At 50.6% G+C, this 16,522-nt stretch overlaps 1 protein-coding gene and 1 long non-coding RNA gene across 4 annotated transcripts; one reads left to right on the top strand and one right to left on the bottom strand.

Annotated features, from left to right (window-relative positions):
- Nucleotides 1-7,127: 7,127 nt before the first annotated feature.
- Nucleotides 7,128-12,475, bottom strand: Gm34154. Its single transcript, XR_870495.2, has 2 exons — nt 12,183-12,475; nt 7,128-7,465 (listed from the first exon to the last, which is right to left on the bottom strand). It is a non-coding gene; the product is annotated as a predicted gene, 34154 (long non-coding RNA).
- A 92-nt stretch (nt 12,476-12,567) lies between these two features.
- Nucleotides 12,568-15,645, top strand: Gdf15 (growth differentiation factor 15). Of its 3 annotated transcripts, none has more exons than XM_011242304.2 (3): nt 12,568-12,888; nt 13,447-13,705; nt 14,864-15,645. In XM_011242304.2, the coding sequence occupies exons 2-3, from the start codon at nt 13,543-13,545 to the stop codon at nt 15,493-15,495; spliced, it is 795 nt and encodes a 264-aa protein (XP_011240606.1). In that variant the 5' UTR covers nt 12,568-12,888; nt 13,447-13,542; the 3' UTR covers nt 15,496-15,645. The 3 variants fall into 3 exon arrangements, with proteins under 3 accessions (XP_011240606.1, NP_001317616.1, NP_035949.2); NM_001330687.1 differs by having other exon boundaries at nt 12,582-12,888; nt 13,414-13,705; NM_011819.3 differs by lacking the exon at nt 12,568-12,888 and having other exon boundaries at nt 12,943-13,705.
- Nucleotides 15,646-16,522: the final 877 nt, after the last annotated feature.

Here is a 16,522-nt window from a genome sequence, read left to right as displayed (position 1 = left end):
TGACTGCTTCTGCGTAGCCCTGGCTGTTGTGGAACTCACTCTGTAGATCAGGCTGGCCTTGAATGCACAGAAATCCCCTGCCTCCTGAGTGCTGGGATTAAAGTGTGTGCCACCATGCCTGGCCAAGACCCTCTCTCAAAACACACATTAACACCTGTAAACTTCTATATGACACTTAAAACCCCATATTTGGGTGGGAAAGGGACACACTTGGGAATTGCTTAGTGTGATTGGCTGGAGTGGGATTGAGGGAGACAGTCCTCCCATGGACCTAAAACAGTCCTCCCTTCACTCCACTGTCCTCCTTCAGGCCTCTGCTTCTGGAAACTTGTTTTTAAGGACTATGCATCCTTTACAAGTGCCTCAGACATGTCCCAGGTGCCCAGGAACTGGAGATGGGGCCCAGACAGCCCTGGCCTCTCCTTTCATTGTGCTGAAAGGGACTGGAGAGCACAACAGAGATCAAGCCAGAGACAGAGGTGGGAAAGCAGAGAGAGCAAGCAGGACGTTTTAGACATTTATATTAGGATTTCATGATTTTTTTTAAACTTTTTTTTTTCAGAGACAGGGTTTCTCTGTGTAGCTCTGGCTGTCCTGGAACTCACTCTGTAGACCAGGCTGGCCTTGAACTCAGAAATCTGCCTGCCTCTGCCTCCCGAGTGATTAAAGGCATGCACCACCACTGCCCAGGTAAACTTTTTTTTTTTTTTTTTTAATTATGTGTATGTCTGCTTTGCCTGTCTAGTACGTGCATGCAGTACCCTCAGAGGCCAGAAGGGGATGTCAGATACTCTGGAGCTGGAGTTAAGATGATTGAAGGGCTCTAGCCAGCCTGGGGCCACTGTCTTTCTCCTTCCCTCTTCCCCTTGCTAATCCATGAGATCACATTCCTAAAGCTAGCCCCCAAGATCTATCCCCTTATTTGTCCACTTCCTCCTCCTGAGGCTGATTGCCAAGGTCAATGCTACCAAGTCCAACAATCCAAAGCTCCCTTGGTTTACCTAATTAACATGCCCAATTAAAGTTCAAGAACTCATCTTAACCCAGGGGTTTTCCTTTACCTTTTTAAACCTCTATTTGCCTACTATCTCCTCTCTATCCAGTCCTTTGTCCCCCTCCTCCTTCTCTGTGTTCTCCCCCCCCCCCCGCCACCTGTCACACCCCTGTCTTTGTTTTTTATTCTATGCTCTTTCGGTCATTTCCCCGTGGACGCTGGGAACTGAACCTGGGTCTCTGCAAGAGCAGCAGTGAGTTACGGAGCTATCTCTCTAGCTCCTGATTCTATCTATCTATCTATCTATCTATCTATCTATCTATCTATCTATCTATCTATCTACCTACTTTGAGACAAGACTCACATAAAACAGACTAGCATAGAAATCACTGTATAGTGAAGGATGCCCTTGAACTCCTGATTCCTCTGCCTCCAGCTCATAGTGCTGATTGGTAGAGTCTTACTTTACCTCAAAGGCACCGAGGGCAGAGAGAGCCCTAGCAGTTAAGTTGAGGATGTGGAATGAAGGGTGACCCAGGTCAGGTCTGGCCTGCTGTGCGTCTCAGTTTCCCCTGATAGATACTACTGAGCATATACCTGCCTGTGGAGGTTCATGTCTGAGTTCAGCCAGCGTCCACCATACAGCATACACTTCCTAAATGCATAGGCAGCACAGCAAGGTTGTAGGGGTGGCCATGGGAACCTGGGCAGGGGAATAGAGGCTGATGTTGGGAGATGCTTTGCTGAGGGTTCCAGCAGGAGGCATGTGGGGAGCCACAAAGGGTCATCTGACTACTGTCCCTAATGGCCTCTGAGACAGGGCTCAACCATCACTTTCTCCCAGAGTCCCTGCTGAGTCACCCACAGTTGCTGCCCTCCACCCAGTCCCTGGGGAAGGAATCGGATAGGCAAGCCCTGAGTTCCCTCCCTGCTAGAGAACTCAATCCCACCTAGACTCCCACCAACTCCAGAAAGCCAACAGAGCCACGGAGAAGCAGTAAAACTGCTCCAGAAGGTTCCAGAGCACAGCTTTTGCAGAGTCTATTAGAGCAATGGACTAACCCTCCTCACTCCAGGGGGAACATAATCTTTCACCATCAAGCATGACAGTAGCTCTAGCTTTCCTTTATGGCCTGTTTCTGATTTTTGTTGTTGTTGTTGTTTCTGATTTTTTTCTCTTCTGTGAGACAGGATATTATGTAGCCCATGCTGGCTACAAACTCACTTTGTTGCTGAAGATGACCTGATTCTCCTATCTATACTTTTCAAGTTCTGGGATGATAGGTGAGCACCATCAGGACTGTCTGCAGTGCTGGGGATGGAACCCAGGGCTTAAGGCATACTAGCACTCTAATAACTGAGCTACAAACACTCTAATAACTGAGTTACAAGCACTGTAACAACTGAGCTACAAGCACTCTCTAACAACTGTGTACAAGCACTCTAACAACTAAGCTATAAGCACTTAAACAACTGAGCTACAAGCACTCTATCAACTGAGCTACATGCACTCTTCTTTTTTTTTTTTTATTTTTTTATTTTTATTTATTATATGTAAGTACACTGTAGCTGTCTTCAGACACTCCAGAAGAGGGCGTCAGATCTTGTTACAGATGGTTGTGAGCCACCATGTGGTTGCTGGGATTTGAACTCTGGACCTTCGGAAGAGCAGTCGGGTGCTCTTACCCACTGAGCCATCTCACCAGCCCATACATGCACTCTTCTAAGTGAGCTTCAGCCTCAGTCCCAATTCAGTTTCCCTGATTTGTGTGCTACTGGGGAATCAGTACCCAACTTCCCCAGATGACATAAATGTGCTTTCTGGTACGGACAGGATTTTCTCCTTTTCCCAGCTGGATGTATTTTTTAAAACAGGAAACAATTTTGAATTTTATGGCCAGCCTCTCTGCGTCAATTAATGTGATCAAGTGGCATTCTCTTTCATGTTATTAATGGCTACATTATCGTAACTGGTTTTTCAATGGTGACTCACTTTTGAATTCCTGGGGTGACAATGCCGGGTCATAGGGACTAGTCAAGCTACTGAATGTGGTATGCTGATGGCTGGTTTAGGAAATTTGCATTTATAGGAATGGGGATGTTGATCCAGGTCCCGTGCCACCCTGTATCTTTTCTAGATGGAAAATAAGAGCAATAGTAGCAGCCCACACCTGTGGTCACTTGGAAAGCTGAGGCAGGAGGATGACCAGTTCTGGATCAGACTGGGCTACTTGCTGAAACCCTGTCTCAAATGAAATGAAAGAAGGATCGGTAATGGTGGTTCCGTTTGAGTCTCTACTTCTCCCTCTGAAAAGAGTTCAGTCAAAGAGTGGACATTAGTGCCGGGCGTGGTGGCACACCCCTTTAATCCCAGCACTCGGGAGGCAGAGGCAGGCGGATTTCTTAGTTCGAGGCCAGCCTGGTCTACAAAGTGAGCTCCAGGACAGCCAGAGCTATAAAGAGAAACCCTGTCACAAAAAACAAAAAACAAAAAACAAAAAAACAAAACAAAACAAAAAAAGAGTGGACATTAATTCTTCCATAAATGTTTTGTAGAATTCACCAGTAAACCATTCTTTTTTTAAAATTATTTATTTATTTATTTATTTATTTATTTATTTATTTATTTATTTATTTATATGAGTACACTGTAGCTGTCATCAGACATCCCAGAAGAGGGCATCAGATCCCATTACAGATGAGAACCACCATGTGGTTGCTGGGAATTGAACTCAGGACCTCTGGAAGAAGAGTCAATGCTCTTAATCACTGAGCCATCTCTCCAGCCCCAGTAAACCCTTCTTATTTGGAATTTTTTCCCCCAGAGATATTCTTGATTAATGACTCCAGCTCTTTATTTACTATAGATCTCAAGATATTAGAAAAATGTTAAGACCCACTTTATTTGTAATTCTGTGTATATGTATGTGTATGTGTGAGTCCAGGTACCTGCAGAGGCCAGGAGGGGGCATTGGGTCCCCTGGAGCTGAAGTTATAGGTGGCCAGCTACCTGACCTGCTGTTAAACTGAACTTGAGCCCCAGAGAGAGCTGTGAACTCACTTAACTACTGAGCAATCCCTCTAGCTCCTCTAAGTATATTTTTGAAATTTCAATATTTTTATTCTGTGAGACAGGTTCTCATGTAACACAGGCTGCCCTTGAACTTAATGTGTAGCAAGGGAGCACCATACTCAGTCAGACAGTGTTGGGGATTGTACACAGTCCCTCATGGGTGCAAGGCAAGCACTTTACCAGCTGAGCTACAAGCACTCCACTGATCTATAAGCACTTTACCAACTGAGCTACAAGCACTCCTCTGATCTATAAGCACTTTACCAGCTAACTTAGATTCTCAGCCCAGAGTTTAAAATCTTGATTATCAACCCCAGCCTTGTATTTGTTGTAGATACGGGTCTTGAGATTTTAGATCTGTTTGGTTTTTGTTTGTTTGTTGTTTTGGAGGCAGGGTTTCTCTGGGTGTAGCTGACTGTCCTGGAACTCTATGTAAATCAGGCTGACCTCCAACTCGCAGAGATCCACCTGTCTCTGCTTCTAAGGGGCTGGGTTTGGAGGTATGGCCACTCGGTGATGCCTGGCATTTTAGAATCTTGGTTTGTGATCATAGCTCTATTTGTTAGAGCTTCTTAGGAAACCTTTACCCTTTTCCCTGAGTCCTGTTAGCTAGCAAGAGTGTTTCTAGGGCTGCACCTCTGCATCCTGATTTCTTCCCTACAGCCTTAGGGTTTCCCACTTTCTCACCTATAGAGTCTGTAGTGCTGGCTCCCTGTCTCCATGACATTAGTTATAACTCTAGTTATAATTGATGTTGTAAATTCTCCTTTTCTTCAGGACTGGTTTAGCTGTTGTGTGTTTTTGAGACAGGGTCTGATGTAGCTCAGGCTGGCCCCTGTCACCATATATAAGGGAATAAATAACCTTGAATTCCTGATCCTCCTGCCTCAGCCTCGTGAGCCTGGCACCCCAGGCTACCAGACCTACACTGCCTCTGGGGGCTCTGTCCTGTCTCCACAGGATCTTTACAGTTTCTTCTCTCTCCTGGGTCTCCTTCTACTTCCTCTAGACAGCAGGTCAGGCCACAGACTTCAGATCTTTTCTAATGCCTGTGTTGTGTCACCTGTAACACCTGTGTGTGTCATCTGTGACACCTATGACACTTGTATTTAGTAGCTTACATGTTTGTTGCTGCTCTTTTTGAAATAGGGTTTCTCTGTGTAGCCCTGACTGGCCTGAAGCTTCCTACATAGACCATGCTGGCCTCGAACTCACAGAGTTCCTCCTGCCTCTACTCCCCAAGGACCGAGGCTAAAGGCATGCACCACCACACCTGGACTGACTTTGTTTTCATTCATGGCTAAATCTTTTCTAATCTACCGTGTGATTTCTCTGGACCCTTGCTCTAGTGTCCAGTGCTATACAGGTATTGTGGAATGTTGTAGTCTCTCCCCTTTTCTGACACAGAGTCTTATGTAGGCCAGACTGGCTTCAGACTCCTTTTGTAGTTGAAGATGACCTTGAACTCCAGATCTCCAACCTCTACTCTGAAGTGCCAGGTTCTTGGCATGCACCACCACGCCTTCTGCTGGTTTCCATTCAGTCGAAACTGGAGACTATATTTCCTATGATTTTGCAATTTTTAAATTGATTAGGACTTGTTTTATGGCCTACCTCATGGTCACGGAATGTCCTGTGCGGCCTGGGGAAGTGTAGATGTTCCTCTGAACCACGTTCTGGACGGCTCTCACCTTGCTGACTGTGGGGACCACAGGACCAGCTCAGTAGTGCTCTTCGAGGGAGGGGGGCGTGGAGAGGCAGGAGGGTGTTTCTGTACTTGGCTCAAACTTTGGGAATCTGACTCTGAATGTTTTATTTTAGGCATGTATAAGCACAATTGATTGAAAACTTGCCTGTTGATAACTAACTCAGTTCTGCGTGCCCAATAAAGACTCAGTAAACTAGAGCTGTAAAGCCCCGGTGTGGGTGTGATCGCATCGAAACTCTTTGTAAAGTCCATGTGACCCCTTCCATAAAGATGAGCTCTATAGGCTGAGAAAGGCAAGCTCACGGGGAGAGTCTGGGGAGGAGGGCCCGTGTGCTCTCCTGCCAAGGTCACCAGACTGTTAACACATCCGCTTCCACATGCCTCCCTTACATTCCAAGTTCCTGGAGCCTGCCTGTGCCTCCTACATCTGATTGGATATTCGAGGCCTTCTCTTCTCCATCGATAAGGCTCTGCCAGGCCTGACCCATGAAGAGACCCAGGCCTGAGCACTTCATGCTTGCTCCTCTCCACACAGAAAACACACAGAGGTAAGAGAAAATAACTGATATACCACTGAGCAGTGTAGAGGTGGGGGGAGGTCTGTCATCCCAACTTCCAGGAGGCTGAGGCAGGAGAATGGTAAACTTACACCCAGCTTGGACTGTATAAGAAGAATCTTGTCTCAGAAAACCAACCAAACACCAAAACAACAACAACAACAACAACAACAACAACAACAACAACAACAGGCAGGAGTTGCAGACCAGCACCTGGGAGGCAGTGGCAGGTCTCTGTGAGAATGAGGCTAGCCTGATCTACAGGGTGAGGCCCTATGGCAGTGAGAGATTGAAGCCTTTGGTATGAATGGAACTATTTATTTTCTCCCTCTAGGCCTGAGTGTGCTGTCAATAGAAGGCCTTGTTGATCGAGCATGTGCTTGTTTTTATTTATTTTTAATTAGGTGGGCTTGTTTGTGTGTCTGTGTAGATTTGTGCACGGGAGCCATGAGCACAGGTGTCCTCAGAAGCCAGAAGTATCAGATCTGCTGGAGCAGGGTTGCAGGTTGTGAGCCACCTGATTAGGTGCTGGGAACAGAACTTGTGTCCTTTGCAGGAGCAGTCAGAGCTCTCTTAAACATTGCATGGTTGCTCCAGGCCTTAGCGTGCCTGCTGAGAATGAACCCGTGGTCCCCCTGCCTCCGCTCTCCAGAGATAGAAGACAGGAGTGCACCACACCCAGTTTACAATGACAGAGAATTGGGGAGGCCTTGTGCCTGCTAAAGTAAATCCTCCCCCAGCTTAACAAAAACTCCACCAACTGAGCCCCAGCCCTGCACTTAGCTGGCCTGCCGCTTACAAACCTTTTCCTTACATTTATTTGGCTTGGGGGTAAACAGGTCAAGACACTGTCAAGATCAGAGAACAACTCTCGAACTGGGTTCTCTCCTTTCTTCCATCTTGAGGTCCAGGGCTGAGCCTCTGGGCCAATCTGGTGTGTTATCAAGGCTGCGATGTCCACTAGTGTGCACGTTCACAGGCCCACGGTCACAGATCCACCAGGGTCCACCATCACAGACAGGTTTTCAGGCCACAGAGGCTGTGCCCGGCTGGCTTTGGTCAGGATATTTCTGGTCCTTTTGCCCTGAGGAGTTAATGTTTCTACAGAGATTTTTTTCTCCAAACGCCAGAAGCTATAAAATGAAAACAAAGAAGAGTATAAGGCGAGCACGCAGGTGCCTCCCGTCCTCCATCCCTGCCAGCCTTGGCGGTTTATTTTCTTGGAGTCAATCTCTAGATCTCGGACTCACAGCGATGCCCCTCTGTCTCCTGGGCACGCACTCCCAGGGAAGACAGACTTTTATGTAACGCTTGTCTTTATCTCTTTCTACTTTATCTGATGAGTGTTTTGTTCCTGTCTGTGCACCATGTGCCTGCACAATGCCCACGGAAGCACGAAGGGGGGAGGTCGTAGTTACAGCCACTTGTGACCACCTGTGGGGTCCCAGCAGGAGCAGCAGGCAGTCTTAACAACTGAGCCATGGCTAAAGCTTCACTCTGCGTTGGGCTCTCTCATGTGCCTATATTGCAGGCTAGTGAGCCCAAGGCCCCACCTATCCTGCAATGTGTCCTATGTCCTTTGGTCCATCCGTGTCTCTCCGCCCCCTGCGTTCAGTCCACAGGGGTGTCAAGTCCACAGGAGGAGGTACAAGGCCTGAGAGCCTCTCTCTCTCTGTGTGTATGTGTGTGTGTGTGTGTGTGTGTGTGTGTGTGTGTGTGTGTGTGATAGCTGTTCTGGAAACATGAACCTTATTTGCATGATGGGGGTAGGGTAGGGGCTGTCAGAGGAGCTGTCAGACACGTTGACACGCCTTCCCTCTCCCGTAGACCTTGGTTCGAATTTCTCCTCACACAATGTAACCCCAGCTCAGGGGAGCCTGATGCCTTTGCTTTTGCAGGGCAGCAGGCACCCATGCAGTGCACAGACATGCATGTAGGACCCCAACATGCACTCAAATAAAAATGAACATAACCAACAACCTGGTGGGGCCGCAAGCCCACTCAGTCTCCACTTTCTGATGTCTCTTTCTTTGAGACATCATTCCATATAGGGCAAACTGGCCTCCAACTCACTCAGTGTCCAAGGATGATGACCTTGGATTTCTAATCCCTGAGCCTAGCCTCAGTGCTGGGGTGAGAGGTGTGCAGGACTCGGGCTGGTTTATGTGGTGCCTAGAGTGGAGCCCGTAGCTGTAAGCATGGTGTGCAGTATGCCGTATACAGCATGCGAGGAGGGAGAGTATAGAAACTGCCGAATGGCCGTTTCCTGTTGTGGGTAGGTTTGTATTGTGGGTAAAGGAGAATGAATATATCCAGAGGCATTGGGAAGAGTGCAGCGCAGAGAGAAAGAAATCTGTCCCTGGACAGGGCTTTGTAAGAGAGCACAAGCTGGGGTAGGCAAACTGTGGATTATAAGGGCCTCCGTTTGGGGACAGACCTATTTCACAAGTCCCTGAGGAACACTGGCCTTTTTTTCTTTCTTTTTTTTTTTAAGATTTATTTATTATTATACATAAGTACACTGTAGCTGTCTTCAGACACACCAGAAAAGGGTGTCAGATCTCATTATGGGTAGTTGTTAGCCACCATGTGGTTGCTGGGATTTGAACTCAGGACCTTCGGAAGAGTAGTCAGTGCTCTTACCCGCTGAGCCATCTTGCCAGCCCCAAACGCTGGCTTTTATCTACCAGTCAAAAGGCCTGTCTTCCATCCTGAGCTCCTTTCTGGAGGGCCTGAGACCTACCTAGGTCAAAGCACCCTTCCAACTGAACTACAAGCACCCTGTCAACTGAACCACAATCACTCTTCCAACAGAGCTCTAAGCACTGTACCAAGCTGGCCCCAGCCTTCCGTTTAGTCTGTTTTGAGCTGTAGGTGAGTTACCCTCCGTGACCTGGCTGAGCACCAGTCCTCCAGTCTCAGTCCCTAGGGACTGTTTTTCTGTTAGCTGTTCACTTTTGCATGCCTGGGTGCTTCACAGGAGCAGCAGGCGATGGTTCTTCCGTCTCCTCATGACACAGCATTTTCCCCCTTAAGGCACCATGCACAGGAGAAGCAGGCTTGCACTTGTGGTGGCCTGGCAGGAGGAAGGCCAGGCACTACAAACCCCACAGGGACAGCCGCTGTGTCGCTCTGGGAGGACAGAGCAGGCAAAAGAGCCTAGAGGATCAGTGTAATTGGACTTTGGCTACTTTGTGGGTTCTTCTTTCTTCCACCCTTCTAACCCCCTAACACTTGAGAGGAGAGAGAAAAGGACAGAGAGGAACAGGGCAATGTCATGGTTAGACTACTTCCTGCTGGTTAGGGGCATCAAGTTCTTGGGGCAAGGTTGATATTTGTGGTCAGGATGTCTAATTTCTTTTTCTTGTTTCTTCTTTGCACAAAACCACAACGACCAACAACAACAGCCAAAACCCCTCTCTTGGGCCCTAGCATTTATATACCTACTGAAGGGTCCCCCAGAAGTCCAAATGTCACACAGGCACAGAAACTATCTACAGCTACAAAATCGCACCCCTGCCAGGGCAAATCATGGCCAGCTGCTGTGGACAGTGTGTGGTGTGGTCCCAGCTCACCTCTGCCCCAGAGTGTGGCCTTGGGACCCAGGAATGCTGCTGTTTCTGGAGGGAAGTCAGGAACCATACGTGGAAGTGTCCCATATCCCACACCTGGGATTAAAACTAAATATAGCCTTATAGTATTTCTGTGTTTCTCAAGGAAACTAAAATTGTCACTACACCACAGCACCAGCATTGGAGGAGCCTGGAAGGCAGTGGCAGCGGGCAGGCAGGATGAGAGTGTCTGTACTTTCTATGGGATAGAATGTTCTAGAACCCGAGGGGAGATGTCTGTATTACATAAAATAGTACATTTATGTGTTGTGTGCTTTAGAACAATAAAACAATTTCAGTAAGTAAATCGATGTGTCAGGAAGTCAGCCCAGGATGGGCTCAGTGGCAGAGTCCCCTCAGCTGGAGAGAACTGAGGAGGAAAGTCTCTGAGGCCTAGGTGGGAAGATGGACACTGAAGGTGGGGCTTAGGAGATGGGTAGGAGTTCTGTATGACGTTTGCCCAAACCTATCTGAGTTCTGACTGCCTGAAACCAACATCTTTGCTGAGAATTTAGTCATCTTGGTCAATCCTGGACTAGCAGCACCATCCAAGCCTCAGCTACTCTTCCGGAAGCAGAGATGATCCAGGACTCTCTGGACTCTCCTGACTCCCCGAGGTCCTCCTGACACGAGGACAGCAGGTTACCCTGTCCTCTGGGGACTCTCATCCACATTTCAATTGATCTGCAGGGATCACGAGAAGCGCTGTCCCTAGGGCAGGAAAGTTTGTGCTTTCTTGTGTTGACAAGGGTGGAGTTGGCCCAGCGAGGGCAGCTCACCTCTGCCCCAGAGTGTGAGGAAGTCAGGGTCCCAGCCCGCTGAGGTCATTGTTGGCTGGCAGCCCACAGTTGGGCTACCCCACTTCCTTACGTGGCTTCAGGACTGGTTATGAGGTCACCAGCTAAGGATTTTGAGGAAAGAGGAGCCAAGTTGGCACAATGCCACATTCCAGAGTTTTGTGAACCAGAAATCTGTGTTTGGGGGGTGATGATGCTTATCAGAGGATGGGGGACCCCATGGAGCCTTGTTGGTATGGAGCCCTTTGGAGAACATTCCATGAATAAAGTGAATGGCTGACTGATCCTGGTCTTAAAGAGACAGATGCCCAGTTGGTCGTTGGCCTGGTCACCACACTGTAGGAAGAGTGGAATACTATATATAGCAAGGAAGAGCTTGGTAGCTCATTTTCCATCATCTTGACACCCAGGAGACTGAGGCAGGGGGATTGTGGGTTTGGATTCACAGAGTGAAAGTTCTATGAACCTGGAGGAACTGTCCCCTAGGCTTCTGACAGTCTTGTTTTAACCCCCAAGTGACACCCTGACACCTGACTGAGACTTTAGGCCTGGGTCTCTATCGACAAGCAGCTGAGAGTGTGAATTTCAAGGTGCACAGGAGCTCCTACTGTGTACTCAGGTCACATGGGCATCTCTAGTTCTCTACCACAACTTGTGGTGACCCCACGGGATGAAGCTGAAGGTATAGTTGGTCACACACAGCAGTGGGTGTGTGTTGAGGGGGCACAGATGCCTGGCGAAGTGGGATCCTAAACAGGAAGCCCTGGTGACTTTTTTGAAGGGGCCTGTGTGGGTTAGGAAAGTTGGGACCCATCACAGGAAGACACCGAGGGCCAGAGAGGCAACCTGGGCTGGCTGAGGTTGCATCTGTCTGCGGCCTGTGGGGTTAGGTGGGGTACAGAAGTGCTGAGAACATCGAGGCCTGTCCCAGCATCCAGACCGCACAGGGCTCCCCGTGTGGGAGTGGGCAGCTGCTCGGCCCACTCCCGAGCTCCATATCTACGAAGCCATCTGCATCCCAAGAGACTTTGGGCCGTCCCCAGCCTCAGTTTCCCCACCTGTGACCCATGATGGTCCTGTCTCAACCTCTCATCTCACGCAGCAAGACAGCTGTATCCTGATCCTTGGCCTTTGCTCTGCAGCGCAGAGAGGCTGAGAAACTTGTCCAAGGTCACATGGGACCGCGGGATAGTCCCTCAATTTGTAGCGTGCACCCCCGGCCCCCGCTGTACCCCTACCCTGACGATGTAGACCACAGCAGCCTTTCACAGAAAGAGAAACTGAGGCTCAATGGCTGGCCTGGGACCAGAAGACTGCAGTATTATCCTCTGGGATATGATTCGGAGATCAGCAGCTCGCCCAGGGCAGAGAATCCAACTCTGAGACTTAAATTTGGGGGAAAACGGTCAGAGATGAACATAATCCCAGAACCCCACTCTCACCGGCCAGGTGGCCACCATGCTGTGCCTCCTCACAGAGTGCAGATACCTCAAAACTGCCCACAGCTGCGATCCCAAGGGCGGTGCCACCTCTCTCCACATTGATCTTTAAGAGTCACCCCCGTAGGCAAAGGGTCCTGGAGCAAACAGGTAGTTCTGGGCAGTGCATCAGGGGTGGGGCTTGGATCTGAGGAGGAGTGGTCTGGAATCAGTTTGGGGAGGGTTCTGGGGGTCATCCTGGTCTTGGACAAAGGAGATGGCGGGTGAAGACTTACCATGCACCTACCTTGTCTTCACAGGGGGACATGGAGTAACCCTAGTCAGTCATTAACCTGGAGTGACCCCACAGGTCAGAGGCCACCCAGCAGTATGTAAATACTGGGAGGGACCCCAGCAGGAGCCCTTGATGACACCTGGTGCCCCTCCTTGCTCACTCCTGTCTTCCCCAGAGGCCCTAACTACAGCCACTACCCTTTCAGGGCCCAGGCTGACCGTGGATGGGGCTCCTGGCACCTTCATCCTCCTCCTCCATCTTCTATCTGAGCCTGAGACGAACTGCCCACCCCCTCCAGCCACCTGCCGCCTCCTGTTTGGAAGGAGGCCCGCAGCAGATTTCCTCTTCCCTCCATTCCCAAGAGGAACCCCTGGTCTGGGGATACTGAGGCAGGCACAGGGCAGGGCACGTGTGAGCATCCAGTCATCCTGAAAGGTAAATCTGGTTCCTGAAGCGACAACTGTTCGTACAGGGTTTTGAAGGATTGGTAGGAGTCCCACAGAGGACACCGAAGAGGTGCAGTCCCTGATTTGTCCTTATGTCCCAGCCCATTTGGGCACGGCTGTAATGTCTACTCCTGGGACACTGAGGCATAGGGGTGACTTGCCTGAACTTGCCTTTTCTAGGTTTTCCTTGGCTTCACCTTTGATGGGGGTGGAGGGAGGAGGGAGGGAGAGAGGAGGAAAGAGAGAGGGAGAGAGTCCTGGTCCCAAGAGGAAGGAAGAAGCCACTTGAACTTCAGTCTGGACTCCATCACATGTTCTGTGGGGACGATCAGCCCTCACTCAGGTCCCAGCCCGGCGGTTTCCCTCCCTCCCACCCCCTCCCCCTGCGGAGCCCTGGGATTCCCGCCCGAATTAGCCTGGTCACCCGAGTTGGCATCGCACACGGGGGCGGAGCGGACAGAGTCCAGTGGGTATAAAGGCAGCTGCAGAGGGCTTAACTCAAAGACACACTCAGGACACAAGCGACATGGCCCCGCCCGCGCTCCAGGCCCAGCCTCCAGGCGGCTCTCAACTGAGGTTCCTGCTGTTCCTGCTGCTGTTGCTGCTGCTGCTGTCATGGCCATCGCAGGGGGACGCCCTGGCAATGCCTGAACAGCGACCCTCCGGCCCTGAGTCCCAACTCAACGCCGACGAGCTACGGGGTCGCTTCCAGGACCTGCTGAGCCGGCTGCATGCCAACCAGAGCCGAGAGGACTCGAACTCAGAACCAAGTCCTGACCCAGCTGTCCGGATACTCAGTCCAGAGGGTGAGTAGCAACCAGGGACCCACTTCAGGAACACCCTCTCCAAGCTCCAACCAACACACTCAAGTCCACGAGCCCAGCCCAGCTTCCGAGACTCAGTTTCCCCTGCTGTGACCTCTGGAGCTGCCAGCAGCGGGCTCAGCCAGAGTAGGACGGATGACCGTCCCTAGACCGGAGCTGGACAAATGATGTCCAGAGAGGTCAAGGTCGCTCCTGGAGATGCACAGCACTCGAGTTGGGGAGGACATGGGGGAAGGTTAGAGGGTCCTGGAGGGAAGAGGGAGGGACAGGAGCCAGGTTGGGAGCCAAACGGAAAGAACCTGCGGGAACTGGATCGGAAATCTGACGCAATCGCTTGTAAAGAGACTGCTACAGTAACAAGTGACAGTCGCTTGGATGGGAGGGAGGAGGATCCAGGGGACTGGACTCAGCTCTGGGACCCAGCAGGGCTGAGGGCGGGCCCAGGCTGATTTGGGTCACGCCCCCTTACAAATCCGCTAGGGTTGTGTGAATCCAAGCGAACTGTAGCTCTCCCTAAAGATCTGCAAAGCTACACTTGGATGTGGTGGCGCATGTCTGCCATCCTAACTACTCCGGGGGTTGAAGCAGAATTGCCTTGAGTTCAAGGCCAGCTGGGACTACAGAGTGAGAACCTCCCCAAATTTTATTTGTAGCCCAGGTCGATTTCAAACTCAGGGCAATCCTTCTGCCTCCATTTCCCAAGTTCTGGGAAGACAGGTGTAGGCAACCAAACCCTGCTTTAAAGAAAACCAACTTCTGTTTGTTAAACACTTTATTCAGAGGCTTGGGAAAAGGTTGGAGAGATCCATGCTGTCCTGCGCAGGGCAGACCTTAGGGATCTCTGTCGCTAAGAGCAAAATCAACTTTAAGCCAGAAGGTGGCGGTGTACGTCTTTAATCCCAGCACGAGGGTTTGGGGTGGGGGTGAGGGGTGGCACAGAACAGGCAAATATCTGTGAGTTCAAGGCCAGCCTGGCCTACATGGAGAGTTACCAGGACAGCCAGGGCTATACTGAGAGACCTATGTTTGACATCTGTGCAGACCCTGTGGTCGGCGGGAGTGGCACATTTGCACAGGGGCACATCTGTGCCTGGCACACCCTAAGGACATGAGTAACCGGTGTTCTGGTTTCTTCTGCAGTGAGATTGGGGTCCCACGGCCAGCTGCTACTCCGCGTCAACCGGGCGTCGCTGAGTCAGGGTCTCCCCGAAGCCTACCGCGTGCACCGAGCGCTGCTCCTGCTGACGCCGACGGCCCGCCCCTGGGACATCACTAGGCCCCTGAAGCGTGCGCTCAGCCTCCGGGGACCCCGTGCTCCCGCATTACGCCTGCGCCTGACGCCGCCTCCGGACCTGGCTATGCTGCCCTCTGGCGGCACGCAGCTGGAACTGCGCTTACGGGTAGCCGCCGGCAGGGGGCGCCGAAGCGCGCATGCGCACCCAAGAGACTCGTGCCCACTGGGTCCGGGGCGCTGCTGTCACTTGGAGACTGTGCAGGCAACTCTTGAAGACTTGGGCTGGAGCGACTGGGTGCTGTCCCCGCGCCAGCTGCAGCTGAGCATGTGCGTGGGCGAGTGTCCCCACCTGTATCGCTCCGCGAACACGCATGCGCAGATCAAAGCACGCCTGCATGGCCTGCAGCCTGACAAGGTGCCTGCCCCGTGCTGTGTCCCCTCCAGCTACACCCCGGTGGTTCTTATGCACAGGACAGACAGTGGTGTGTCACTGCAGACTTATGATGACCTGGTGGCCCGGGGCTGCCACTGCGCTTGAGCACCGGGCCCTGCTCCTCACCTACACTCCCCTTCAAGGATGCTATTTATATTTGTATTTATTAATATTATTAATTTATTGGGGTCGGGCTGGGTGGATGGATTGTGTATTTATTTAAAACTCTGCTAATAAAGGTGAGCTTGGTTTCTATAGGCGTCTCAGTGACCTTGGCATGATACCCACCTCCCTAGCCTCAGGTTCCCTAGTGACCTGAGAAGAGGAACAGAAGACAGGCTTCCATTAGTCCGGCCTCAAGGAGATTTTATTGACTGACAGCTGATGTGGGAGGGACCAGCCAGTACCCGGTGGTCCTGGGTGTTTGAGCAGCAAGGAGGAGGGAGGCAGTTTGCAGCTCATCTCTACAGCCTCTGCTTCAGCTCCCGCCTAGGTTTCCCCAGAAAGTCGCCTTCCTCCCATCACGCCTTCAAACCAGGCCTAACATCCCAGAATTAGGGGGGCCTCTGACTAGGTTGGGGTTTAAGGGAACCTGGAACAGCTTGAGGTGTCATAACTTCTTGAAACACACAAAACTCTGGCTCTGGGTCTTAATATTATTAGTCAGGGTTCTCTAGATTCGCAGTACTCATAGAATGAATCTATATACATATATACACACACGATATATATATCCTCTAGAGATCTAGAGAGGGAGTGTTATTGGAATAAATTGTAGGCTGTAGTCGAGATTATTCAACAATAGTTAGCTGTGAGTGAAAAGTGTAAGAATCCAGTAGTTGCTCTGTCTACAAGACTGGGTATCTCAGCTAGTCTTCAGTATGTGCTGGAGTCTTGAAGTAGGCTCCAGTGCCAGTGAAGGAATGGATGTGCAAGCAAGGCAAGGACAAGCAGGCAAAGAGCAGAAGCTTCCTTCTTCCATTGTCCTAATATAAGTTTCCAGCAGAAAAAAATCGGGATCAAAGGCATGGCATGAGCCTTCTCTGAAAGGTCCGACAAGAAATGGATCTTCCATGGTCAGTTTAGTCTGAGCCCTTGGGAGGTAGAGGCAGGACGATTTCTATGAGTTCCA

This window comes from Mus musculus, chromosome 8 (assembly GCF_000001635.26).
Source record: "Mus musculus strain C57BL/6J chromosome 8, GRCm38.p6 C57BL/6J".
In the NCBI taxonomy this organism is placed as follows: domain Eukaryota; kingdom Metazoa; phylum Chordata; class Mammalia; order Rodentia; family Muridae; genus Mus; species Mus musculus.
The sequence above is the reverse complement of the archived record's forward strand: the minus strand, read 5'-3'. Positions and strand labels throughout refer to the sequence as shown.

Bases quoted from the DNA above. Each gene is read 5' to 3' on its own strand.
- Gdf15 (NM_001330687.1), top strand. From the start codon at position 13,426: ATGGCCCCGCCCGCGCTCCAGGCCCAGCCTCCAGGCGGCTCTCAACTG. The intron at 13,706-14,863 runs GTGAGTAGCAAC...TTTCTTCTGCAG, and splicing joins CCGGATACTCAGTCCAGAGG to TGAGATTGGGGTCCCACGGC.